This window comes from Mastomys coucha, unplaced genomic scaffold (assembly GCF_008632895.1).
Source record: "Mastomys coucha isolate ucsf_1 unplaced genomic scaffold, UCSF_Mcou_1 pScaffold16, whole genome shotgun sequence".
Lineage (NCBI taxonomy): Eukaryota > Metazoa > Chordata > Mammalia > Rodentia > Muridae > Mastomys > Mastomys coucha.
This window is the reverse complement of record NW_022196898.1, coordinates 42,142,719-42,155,696: the sequence shown is the minus strand read 5'-3', so window position 1 is coordinate 42,155,696 and position 12,978 is coordinate 42,142,719. Positions and strand designations below refer to the sequence as shown.

General features: G+C 42.4%; 1 protein-coding gene across 3 annotated transcripts in view; it reads right to left on the bottom strand.

The window, feature by feature from the left end:
• Positions 1-6: 6 nt before the first annotated feature.
• Them4 (thioesterase superfamily member 4) overlaps positions 7-12,978 on the bottom strand; it is a 22,143-nt gene continuing 9,171 nt past the window's right edge. For all 3 annotated transcript variants that reach the window (XM_031374697.1, XM_031374698.1, XM_031374699.1), the window contains 5 exons: positions 12,123-12,309; positions 9,803-9,962; positions 8,731-8,838; positions 1,775-1,899; positions 7-338 (listed from right to left, as the gene is read on the bottom strand). In XM_031374697.1, coding sequence (XP_031230557.1) covers positions 298-338; positions 1,775-1,899; positions 8,731-8,838; positions 9,803-9,962; positions 12,123-12,309 — 621 coding nt within the window. In that variant the 3' untranslated portion in view covers positions 7-297. The remainder of the gene's footprint in view (positions 339-1,774; positions 1,900-8,730; positions 8,839-9,802; positions 9,963-12,122; positions 12,310-12,978) is intronic.

Here is a 12,978-nt window from a genome sequence, read left to right as displayed (position 1 = left end):
AGGTCCTATGCTTGTTAGCTTTAAAGTTTGTTCACGTGTTAGAACCACACATTTGTCCTAGAGAGATACAGATTATTGTTGAGACTCTCCTGGGAAGTACTTCTTACAAAAAAAAAATCTGGAAGGTGGAAAGTGAGTCCCTGGAGCCGTTTTTTTCAGAGGCCGTCCTGAAGGGGCTGTCAGAGCAGACTTTCCCTGGGGACTCAGCAGCTGTGACTGACAGGAGTGCAGATAGGTGCTGCTTCTGGAGTGGGGAGAACCTCATGCAGAACAGAGTGGAACTCACTAGAAGTTCTTTTATGTCAAAGGTTTGTCAGGATCCAGCTTTATAAATAAGGCTAAAACAAAAGAACAGATGATTTTAAGTCAACTATTTTCCATTTGATGAAACCAAGCAGGGAGACACAGAAAGGCATTTCTTGAATCTCTATCTTTCTACTCTCACTTCTTGGAAAACTTAAGAATCAACTTTTGGCTGGTGGTGGTAGCATACACATTTAATACCAGCACACAGAAGGCAGAGGCAGGGGGATCTTTGTGAGTTTAAGGTGACCCTGGTTTCTATAGTAAGTTCTAGCCCATCGAGGGCTACACAATGAAACTCCATCTCAAAAATAAATTAATGTTTGACTTTTGAATCATTACCTTCCCTCACCTCTACCATGTCCTCCACTACTTCATGATTCATTAATACTTCTATTAATAGGTAGGTAGCCTGAACCAACTGATAAGGAAAGGTTTAGTGAGTATCCTAATAAACTTTTGTCAACCTGTCAGCCTTGGCACCTGAGAAAGGAGTCTCAGTTGAGGGATTGCCTCTATCAGATTGGTCTGTGGGAGCCCAAGGTTCTGGGCTAGGAAGGCTAGGCATGAGCCCGTTCACTGAAGCAGTGTACTCCATGGGACACTGCCCCAAGTTCTTACTTGGACATCCCTCAGTGGTGGACCGTGACCTGAAGTGTGAGCTAAAATAAACCTTTTCTTTCTTTAAACTGAATTTGGTTAGGACATTTTATCACAGCAACAGAAGCAATCTAGAATAGAAAGACTTGGATTACAAGCTTACAGCTTGGAATGGAGCTACAAACTGACTGTGGATTCAGATCATTAATGCCAGTTTTCCACTGATGTGAGTCTATGCTTTGCTCATTTTTTTTTTCAATTGAAAATGAGGTTGGGATGTACCTATCCTGTACCATAGCAACCTCCTATGTTGCTATGAGATACAGTCCTGGAATCGGATAAAAGGATATCTCATTTCCAATTCTGATGGCTATTGGCAAATAGACCTTTCACTAGCCATCTATAAGAATGCCTCTAGCCACAAATGTGGGATTGTAGCTCAGTGTTCCTGTCTAATGCCTAGCATGTACAAAGCCTTGGGGTTTGATCAAGCACTGAAATAGACCCCACCAGCAAAACCAAACCAAACTAAACCAAACCAAACCAAACCAAACCAAACCAAACCAAACCAAAAAACCCAACCAACCTAAGCCAGGTGTGGTGTGGTGATTCAAGTCTATAATTCAGGTACTCAGAAGTAGAGGCAGAGGATCAGAAATTCAGGGTTATTCTTTGCCACATAGCAATTTCAAGGCCATCCCAGGCTACACAAAATCTTGTCTCAAACAATAAACACTCCAATTAAAACCCAACTCAAAAACATTTAACTTGTTCTATGCATGGCATGAAAGTCAAAAATTCTGTGTGTTAAAACAATGAAAGCAAACAACCTCCATTCCAACCTCCAAAAGAGACACTGGCAGCTTCTTACCTGTTGCCTCTGTGTATAAAGTCTTCTCATCAATACTTTGAATAGTACAGGAAATAAAAAGTTTCCTTCCTTCAATTTTTTGAAGTTGACTATTTACCACAACAACAGAAAGAAGGGGGATAGGTCTGCAGAAGGGAGAAAAAATTTTTTTTCATTAAATCTATGTAATACCAGAAGATTATGAGGTGCACAACAGAGCGCATAGCCATAGGCAATGCCTGTGAGCGGTGGCGGCCTTAGAACATCCCTTAGAGCTCCGACACCAAGAGTTTCTCCTGCTTTCTTTCTCCTTCACGACTGCCTGCATGGAGTACATGCATGTTGTCCCAGACTGGGCTTCTAAGCCTTCGGTTCAAAGAGATCACTAGCTCTGGTGTGGGACATATTTTTCCCATTAGGAGATGCCAGCAACAGGAAGATAGGAAAACAAGCCACGAAGTAGTCCTTGTCAGCTTCTCTGCTCTTCTCAACATTTCTTGGGCCAGTTAGATGGCTCAGTAGGTGAAAACTTTTGCACCCAAGCCTGAATTCAATCTCAGGGATGCACATGGTGAAGGAGACCCTGCAAGTTGACATCTGACCTCCACATGTATGCTGTGGCATACATGCACCCCACCCAGACTTAATGAATACATAGATGTTATTTAAATTTTTCTTATCTTTTTCTTTTTAGAGTACTTGTCTGTCAACTGCCAGTGCTATCTGTAGAACTTATTACGATGATGTAAATATGCCATAGCTGAGCTGTCCTATGTGGTAGCCACATGTGGCTACTGATCACTTGAGATGTGGCTACTATAAATGAGAGATTGAATCTTACAGTTTATTCTGTTTTAATTAAATGTAGTAGCTACATGTGTCTAGTGGCTAGTCATTTGGGGAATCCTGGAGATAGAATGGAGTATCCCAAGAAAAAGGATCTTTGAAGGGCAGAGGCTGATGGAAAAGGTAAATCATGGAAGTGTCCTGTGCTCCAACAGCACCACCACGGGGATGAAGGGACTCAAAGTCACAAGGAAGTTGTCACTGTGACTGCCCAAGCCCAGGTATCCCTCCCTCACCTTTTAACATTCCACCCCCACTAGCTTTTGCTGACCCCACTGATGGAGAGGGACATCAGCTTTGCTTTTCTCTTGTTGTTTACTCAAAATTTGCCAAGGTCCTGGGGACATTTTGTGTTCTTTCCTGTTCAGCATCTCATTTTCTTTTTTAAAATTTCAAAATTATGTATGTTTGTCTTTGTGATAGTATATGCAGGTTAGTGCTGTCTCCCAAAGAGGCCAGGGGAAGACACTAGATCCCTGGAACTTCAGTTACAGGTAGCTGTAAACTCCCTAGTGTGGGTGCTGGGAGCTGAATTCAGATCCTCAGCAAGAGTAGTAAGTGCTCAGCCTCCGACCCAGCTACCCAGTTCCCCTTCAAACTTCTATTGATTTATCTGCTTACTGTGTGTGTGTACGTGGGTAAGGGCAGATGTGTATGTCTTATGGAGAACGTTTATAAGGGAGGTCAGAAGACAACTTTTGAGAGTTGTTTTTTTCCTCCCTTGCCTGGATCTACTCCAGGCTAGTTGGCCGGCACACTGCTGGCTGGTTCTACCTCTGGCTCCAGTTTTAATGCAGTAGTGCTGGACTACAGGCTCAGCTTGATTCTTTAATTATTTTGGAGCTGTGTTCTCCGTGTACCTACTATCACTTTTTTCTTTTTTGGTACAGATTGACTTTGGCTGATCTCAGGTTTCTTCTGGTTGGTGTTTGTCTCACATATCTTTCTTCTTTTACAGCTTTGTGTCAGGCCAGGTATGGTGGTAGACACCCTTAACCCAGCAGGAGTTCTCTGTGAGTTCAAGGCCACCCTGGACTACATATGAAATTCTAGGGGCTGGTGAGATGGCTCAGTGGGTAAGAGCACCGACTGCTCTGCCAAAGGTCCTGAGTTCAAATCCCAGCAACCACATGGTGGCTCACAACCACCCGTAATGAGATCTGGTGCCCTCTTCTGGTGTGTCTGAAAGCAGCTGCAGTATATTTATTTATAATAATAAATTTCTGGGCCAGAACAATCAGGAACTGAGAGAGCTGGGTCTACTGGAGTGAGTGGGGCCGATCGGAGCGAGCAGAGGTCCTAAAAGTCAATTCCCAACAACCAGATGAAGGCTCACAACTATCTGTACAGCTACAGTGTACTCATATACATAAAATAAATAAATAAGTCTTTAAAAAAATAGACTGGTTATTATTTAAAAAAAAAAAAGAAAAAAAAGAAATTCTAGGCCAGCCAGGGCTACATAGAGACCTTGTCTCAAAAACAAAAACAAACAAAAATCTCAAAAATGTTTTCTTCTGTGTTTTTGAATATATCACACGGTCCTCAGCTTTTTATGTTTGATTGGATGTTGTAGCCTGTCTTCAGACTGATGGACATGCACTGACTAACTTACTTGCTGCACTGTCTTACTTTGCCTTCTATCTGATTCACATTTTCTGATCTTTTTATTTTCCTTCTAGAGAATTGAGGTTTTCCTCTTTTTTATTTGTACTTTTCTACTGCTTCATTTATTAATTATCACTCATTTTAATCTGCTCCCTACTAAAAAATAAAAGGATTTCTGTTTGGCTGCTCTCCAACTCTGGCACTGTTCCCACGCTTCGGCTTCTTGCTATTCTGCAGGATGCAGACACTGGCCCTGCTGTTGAGGCTTGTGTTCTGCACGTGCACCATGCACCATTTACTTGCTCACTGTCTTCTTCCATCGTCTGTCTCTGGTCATTCTGTCATAGCTTCCCTTCCCTCTGTGCTGGTCCTCTCTATGTTCTCTGTGCATTGCCCTATTTTTCCATAACCTTTCTCAAGTTTTGGCTCAATGCAAACCACTTGAGGTAAGGACTTGTCTCTGAGCCTCTGCTGTGGCTGTTGGGAGGTGTATTGCTAGGGCAATGGCGCCCTCTTGTGTCTGAGAGCTAATGGATGCTCCTTGTTTTTTTCTTTTCTTTTCTTTTCTTTTCTTTTCTTTTCTTTTCTTTTCTTTTCTTTTCTCTCCTTTCTTTCCCTTTCCTCCTCCTCCTCCTCCTCCTCTTCTTCTTCTTCTTCCTCTCTCTCTCTCTCTCTCTCTCTCTCTCTCTGTATCTCTCTCTCTTTCTTTCTTTTTTTCTTTGACACAGGGCTTCTCTGTGTAACCCTGGCTGTCCTGGACTCACTCTGTAGACCAGGCTGGCCTCAAACTCAGAGATTCCCCCTGTCCTCTGCCTCCCAAGTGCAGGGATTAAAGGTGTGGATCATCACACTAGATCTGTCTTTGTGACTTCTCTAAAACACCTGCATAGGTTACTGTTGTTATTTATCCTGATCGATACCTGCTGCGTTTTCTGTGGATTTGTATTGTTCTTTCATTCTAGATCAAAATATGTTCATCCATCAGTTTCTTCTTTGTTTTCTTTGGAAAGCATTTTCTCCCACTACTTTGAGGCTTTTATTGGAGCTTTGAACTGTTCCTGTTATATCCCATCCCCTTCCTCTCTATAGTGGGTTCAAAGTATCTCTCTCCCTGCCCCTCATTCCTGAAGTAATTTCAAGCCACTATTTGCCATATTAAATTGCCATCTCTGGGCCCATCAGTAGTCCTAACATCCTTCTAGGGAGGGTGCTCTCATTCTCATGGGATCTGAGTCACGGAGTAGCCAGTGCTGTATTGACTTGGTAGATTCCATGTCAAACTGACTGGGATTCTGCTTCTCACCTTGCATTTAAACCTGGTATGTCTGCCATTAGTTTAGCTGCAGTGGGCAGGCTAGTAAAATTGTGGGATATACTTGAACATCTCACTGAAATAAAGGAGCGGATGAGTAATGCTGACCACCATTATCACCACCACCACTAAGCATTGCGGTCTGTGGAATGGAATCTGGAGTAAATCTTAATGAGGTTTCACTGGGTTATGAGATCATGAAAATCATGAGATTATAGAGTATGTAAGTGAATTTTGGGCAAAAAACATAGGGTGGGATTTAATTTGTGAGCTTCCCAAGTGTGTAACCAACTGCACACGCTGACCTGAACTTCTGAAAGACAGAGTTCTCACTCTGAGAACAAAGTGTAGCCTAAACTCTTACGGGGACAAAACCTATCTAGCTAAGGATGCCTGCAGCCATTCTTTTTTCTCTTAAGGAACAGGAGCAAAGCTTTGCTTTAAGTAACTGTAGTGGACTAGCTAGCATCACAGAGTGATTTCCTAAGCAGTAAGGATTCACTTTCATAACCCTCATGTGGTTGTGAGACCTTCTATACAGATGCACCACAAGATGAGGCAGTTACAACAGGAAAAGAAAAGGAAGCTTGGGCCCTGGGTTTGAATTCTTCTGTCTGTCTGTCTCTGTCTCTGTCTGCCTCTGTCTCTGTCTCTGCCTCCCTCCCTCCCTCCCTCTCCCCCCACTTCCCGGGACAATGTTTCTCTATGTTGTCTTGGTTCTCCTGGAACTTGCTCTGTACACCAAGCTAGCCTCAGACTCAGAGATCTGCCTGCTTCTGCCTCTGCCTCTGCCTCTGGAGTTCTAAGATCACAGGTGTGCGCCACCACCATCCAGACAGTATTTCTGCCACATGGAATCAGGAAGTCCAGTGGAGAGCTTCCTGCCTATATTAGGACATATTGTCATGAAGCAGTTACAGGCTCAAACAATACCCCTTTCAGCACCACCAGTTTTGAGCTGTGTCCTTCCCGATGTATTTAGAGACAAGGAAATAGCATAGATAGATTGGCTGTCTGGAAGCTGAGATGAGTAAGTTTTGCTTTTTAAAAGTAAGGAGGTGGGACTGGAGAGATGGCTCAGTGGTTAAGAGCACTGACTGCCTTTCCAGAAGACCTGGGTTCAAATCCTAGCACCCATATGGCAGCTCATAACTGTCTGTAACTCCAATACCTGACATTCTTACACAGATATATATGCAGGCAAAACACCAATGCACAGAAACGAAAATAATTAAAATAAAAGACTATCTTTTTAAAAAAGTAAAAAGGTTGCAATGCTCATAAGATCCCAAGTTTTTTGTTTTTTTGTTTTTAATTAAAAATGCTATTCTGCGACTTGGATGGGAACATAACCGATCCCATTAGAGCAACCTTGAGAAAGAAGAAAGCTGGCTGTGGCATAATATTTCTTGATCTCAGAATACATCACAAAGCTGGACAGGGGTGGCACAGGCCTTTGAGGAGCTCAGTGTCTGGTGTATTCTTTAGCCACTCTCCATTTTATTTTCTGAGCCAGGGTCTTACTGAACGAGACTGTCTGGTCAGCAAGTCCAGGAGTCCTCCTTTCTGCACTTCCCCAGCACTGCAACGGCAGTCATGGCACCAGGCCTAGCCTTTTCTAAAGTGTGTACTGGGGTCCTACCCTCAGAGCCTCATGCATACACAGCACAAACTTGACCAACTCAGTAATCTTTCCTACCTCAGAGTGAGGGTCAAGAATGGGAACAATGGGCAAAATACAAATGGAGAAACTGGATATTTACATGTAAAAGAATGAATGTAGGCCCTCATTTGTGAGAGCCTGAGCAGCTTAGGACACCTTTCCTGATTGCTCTTAGATGACAAATTGTATAAGTAATTTTAATTTGAGGTTACTATTATTGGCCAGTAAAGAGGGAGAAGTTAAAATAGCAATCCTTGCTTTTGTCAGAGGGAAGGTGAGGGGCAGCGGAAACTACAAAACAAGGTAAGCAGCTGTCTCTTTCCTAATTGGACTTCTGGTAAACAGTCCAGGGTTTGGCAACCACACTGGCTGCGATTTTATAAGTGAAGTTTTATTTGAGCAAAGCTATCCATGCACCATCAGAAACTGCTGCTTGTGCTTCCATGGCTGTGTCTCAGTTGACACAGACCACAAATATAAAATATTAACAGAAAAAAGTTTACTCACCTCTAAACGAAACTTTTCTATATAATGATCTTAGCATAATACAATTAAGAATTATCTATAAGCCAGGCGGTGGTGGCGCACGCCTTTAATCCCAGCACTTGGGAGGCAGAGGCAGGCGGATTTCTGAGTTCGAGGCCAGCCTGGTCTACAAGTGAGTTCCAGGACAGCCAGGGCTACACAGAGAAACCCTGTCTCGAAAAACCAAAAAAAAAAAAAAAAAAAAAAAAATTATCTATAGACAATAAACTTATAATCTATGAAGCATGGCTTCCAAAAACTAGTAGTCAAGTAATACAGCTTTTGAGGCATGAAAGGGAAGATGCTTAATAACTATGTACTATATGTTTGTGGTAATAACCCATCATCACCTCTCTTGGAGACTTCATATTTTGAAGCCTTTGCTGTTATACAGTTTTGCCCTACAGTTGCTAGAAGCCGTTCTGTTGTTTGGTGTAGGACTGGAGCTATATGGTGAATCTTGCTGTTGATGGATTCAAACTCATCTCATGTGCCCTTGATTTCTCTGTGTGAAGTTATGAGAAATCTCTCTCTCTCTCTTTTTAAACAGGTAGATATATTTGGTTGTTGCTGAGCCTGAGGGCCTGAGTTCAATCTGTGGGATCCACATGATAGAAAGAGAGAGCTGGCTGCCATGGGCTGTCCTGTGACCTCTGTATGCACAACATGATATGTGCCCTTCTCTCATATATACAAGTTAATAAAAAATAAAAACAGATCATTTCCCTAGATGATGTTTTACTCAAACACAGAGAACCAGGGCAGTCCTCAGCCTACAACTGGCATGGCTTCCAGCCTATTACTGACGGAACGACTAATTCTGAAGCATGAATTTCTCTTCCCACAACTTCTTTGCACGGTTTGTCTGAAGCTCTCTGCAGAACTTTGAGAGCTCAGGCTTGGTGGCTTTCTCACTGTCCCTGTCCCTTGCTAGTCCTTCGGAAGCATTTCTGGGATAGTAACAGATATACAACCTGACTTAGGATCTGCCGCTGGACGTAAGGAACATTATTGAAGACTTACTTTTTGTAGTCGATGTTGAGATTGGCAGTCATGGCAACACCCTCAGCAATTGCACACAAGCCGGTAGTGATGTCAACGACAGTTGCAATGGCACCTCCGTGAACAAATCTAGTCATGACAGCAGTGGGAAATAATGTTTAAGTAGTTCAGGAAACAGCCTCTCAAGATAGAAATTATCTAAGCGTCTTTATACACTTTCCTTATGTTCAGTATATTTAATGTTAAGTAAAATGCATATCCTTAACTTTGTCCATAGCAGAAAGGATAATAAAACTGGAGCTTAGTAGTAATCATGTCACAGCACAAAAAAGCTAAAATTTATATAAGAAACATTATGCTTGTATGCATACACATTCCTTGTTTAAGTTTAGAAAGCAAGGCTAAAGCCACGGCTTAGCAGTTACGAGCACGTACTCTTGCAGAGGACCCAAGTTCAGTTCCCAGAGCCCATGTTGGGTGGCTCACAAATGCTGCCGCTCCAGCTCGAGGAGGATCTGACACTCATACAAGTGTGTGCACAAACACACCTATACACTCACACACAGACACACATTTATACGTACATGCACACACTCACATGCATATACACATTCATACGTACATACTCACATGCACATATACATACTCACATACACTCATATGCACACATACACACACACACTCATACATACACACTCACACACATATACACATATACATACACATACACACACAGAGTTTAATATAATAATAAAAGAAATCTTTAAAGTTTAGGAAGTACAGATAAATAGAAGGAAGAAACCTTAAGGACCTTAATACGACCACCATGTCATGGCTAAACCAATACAAATGTGTTCATCATACTCTGTTGCTCTATAGCCTATAATAATATAATATAATACATATATCATTTAACAGTATGCTGAAATTTTCAAATGTAACCAATATAGATAATTTACAATAGTATGTTGTAGACATCTTTCCATTTTAATAAATATGTATCTACACTACTATTTCGATGTCACTTTTGTAGTCCCTGGATCTGGGAGACTAAAACCCTGTCAGCTCCATGCTGCTAGCACATGGCTCTTACCCAGGTACCCCTTGCAGGTGAAGACCTCCTTGAAACAAGCAGACCATCCTCTTCTCAACGCTATTGTAGAACATCACATACTCAAAGCCTAGCCCTTCCTCGAAGCTTCTGCTGAACTGTTGGGCCTTTGACATATGGTTTTCTTTCTTGAACTTTGAGTCTATAAAGAAATAGGGATGTGGGTAGAGGAGGAAAAAACCAGATATAAGATAAATGCCATGCCAGAATTAAGTTCCTGTACCCTGATAAAATCATATGTGGATGGATAACTGATTAAAATGTCAATGAAAGGAATGGAAAGGTCACAAGAAACAGCACAGTGGCTAGGGATGTCGTTTAATTGGCAGAGTGCATGCCTAGCATGCTCAAAGCTCTAGTGTCTTGATCTCCAGCACCACATAAAACTGTGTGTCAGTAGAAGATTATAATGTGGGCACTGGGAGGTAGAAGATGAGAAGTTCAAGGCCATCCTTGGCTACATGGCAAACTTGAGGTCAGTCTGGGCTACATGAAACTTTGTCTCAAAACAAAATAAAACCCTGGGTGTTGGTGGCACATTCCTTTAATCCCAGCACTCTGGAGGCAGAGAGGCAGAGAGGCAGAGAGGGAGAGGCAGAGGCAGGTGGATTCTTGAGTTTGAGCCCAGCCTGCTCTACAGAGTGAGTTCCAGGACAGTCAGGGCTACACAGAGAAACCCTGTCTCGAAAAATTAAAAACCAAACCAAACCAAACCAACTAACCAACCAACTAACCTACTAAAAACCAAAACCAACCAAACAAAACATACATGTAAACATAGGCATAAAACAGCTTAACATACATGTAAACATACATGGACAGAATTAAAAAGAAAGCAAAGTGTCTACACACACGTAGGAGTTAGTGAATATGGTATATAAATGCTAATAGTAAACTGAGCAAAATTAGAGGCACAGTCAGAAACTCTTCTTGGCATCACTCTGGTTTAAATGGACTTTAACAAGAATATCAACTTTAACCCAATACCAATGAAATTCCCATCCACGTGCTACAACACTTCGAAAGCAGACACATTTAAATAACAGACTATTTTAAAAACACATATACATGTAGTGAAACTACCCAGAGATGAAAAGGAACCATTAAATTCAGAATAGCAGTGCATGTGGATGGGACAGGCTGTTCTAGAACAGAGGCCATGTGAATGTAATTTACTATCCTGAATCAGAAACATAGCCTTCCAGTTTCTGCCTTGGCCTGTAGCAGATCCCCTGCCACAGGACTCCATACCCAAATATCGCCAGGAGGGAGCGAGCCTCCCAGGAGTGTGGACAGGTCTGTGAGTGCAGGTAGGACCACCACTGCTGCTCAGAAGAACCCACCTGGAACCCTCAGGACACAGGCACTGAGGGGCTTCCTGGGACAGGAGTCTTCCGGTCTTTGTCTGTGCCCATAGCTGATCCTGTGCCACAGAGCTACATACACAAATTCTGCTAAGAGAGAGCTAGTCTCCCAGGAGTGCTTACACACCTGCCACAGGTAAGGCCACCACTTCTCTTCAAATTCCTGGCCCAAGAGGGACCCTCACAGAGTCATCAGGACACAGGAACCAAGGATCAGCTGGGGACAGGATCTTTCTGATCTCTGTTTGCACCCCAGAGCTGACTCTGTACCACAGCTCTCCTTACCTAAATTCCTCCTGGAGAGAACTGGTCTCCCAGGAATACTGACACATAAGCTTGCTGGAGGGACAAGCCCAAGTCAGAGACAGCAAGACCAGCTAACACCAGTGATAACTAGATGATTGGTGGGATTGGCCTTGGTTTTGGGATTGAGGGTCAAGTTCAGGATATTTTTCTTTTGGCTCTTTTACCCTACAGAGATAATCTCATTTTTGACAGTATGTTTTATATTCTCTCATAATCTACAAATTTAATGAGATTTCTGCCCTGTAAAACTGGGGACTATGGAACTCCTTGCACTGTATTTATTTAGTCTCTTTCCTTTCTCTCTAATCTGCTCTCCATTTCCCTTCTTTTTCTTTCTCTACCCTTCAGTCCATCCTTGCTCTGCTTTGTACCCCCCCCCCCTTTTATCATTCTTCCCCATCTGGAAAGGGGTCTTGCTATGTAGCCCATGGTCTTGAACTTGCTATGTGGCTCAGCCTGCCTTGAGCTCAGGATCTTCCTGCCTCATCCTACTGAGAGGTGTTATGCACATGGAAGATCTACCATGTCTAGCTCTTCCTCCTCATTAAGTAATAATCAGTGCTTCACTCTGTAACACTTTACACTGAAATTCAAATATTATTTATGGGGAATAATTTACAGATTATTCTTACCAACAAAACGGGTTTGGAACTCTTGAAGGGCTTGAGCAGGGTTTTGTCTGTATGAAGGCAAACGTTTCCAGGAGCCATCTTCACATCTCTTCATGAACTGGTCAAAAAGGAGTCTTAGGTCCTTAGTCCAGCTGGGGTTAGGGAGAGCATAGTCCTTATGAGTGTCTTTCTCAGAAGAAAATAACCTCTAAAAGACAGAGACAAGAAAAAGAAGAATAGGAGGTATGTAGTATTTCATATTTTCTGTAAGTTCCTAAGACTACAATGCGCTTTTCTTATTGCTAGAAAATGATCACTTCAAAATGGTTGGGAACTTCAGAGCTCATTTGTCCTACACACCTTCACAGAAAAGGAGAATGACAAAGGGTCAGCGATTTGCCTCACTTCTCTTAGCTAGTTACTGGTGGGGATAGCATTAGGCCCAGGGGAGCCAGTCACCAGCTAAAGAGAGATGGATAGATAGTATCAAAAGTATACAGGTGAGGCACACATAGGAAGCTAGAACACAAGGGAATAGTATTGGCTCAGTATTTGGTTCTTTGACATGAATACTGACAAACAGAATGTAGCCGTCTGGAAAGAGTAGTGTATGTAAAACCAAAACCAAACCAAACAAATAAACATCAGCAAAACCTGAAACCAATCTGTACAAATCAAAGAGGCATGAAGTAATTTTGAAGGGTTTTATTATACTCTATACAGTAGGAACTAATAATTGTCCCCATTTTACAGATGATGAAATTAAAATCTAAAAGAAGCTAGGCAATGTCAAAGTGTAAGAGAAGGATCAGAGTCCTGAGAGCCTCCCCTGTTCTAGGTCTCTGGAACTTACTAGAGGATCCCCTTCCTCCTCCCC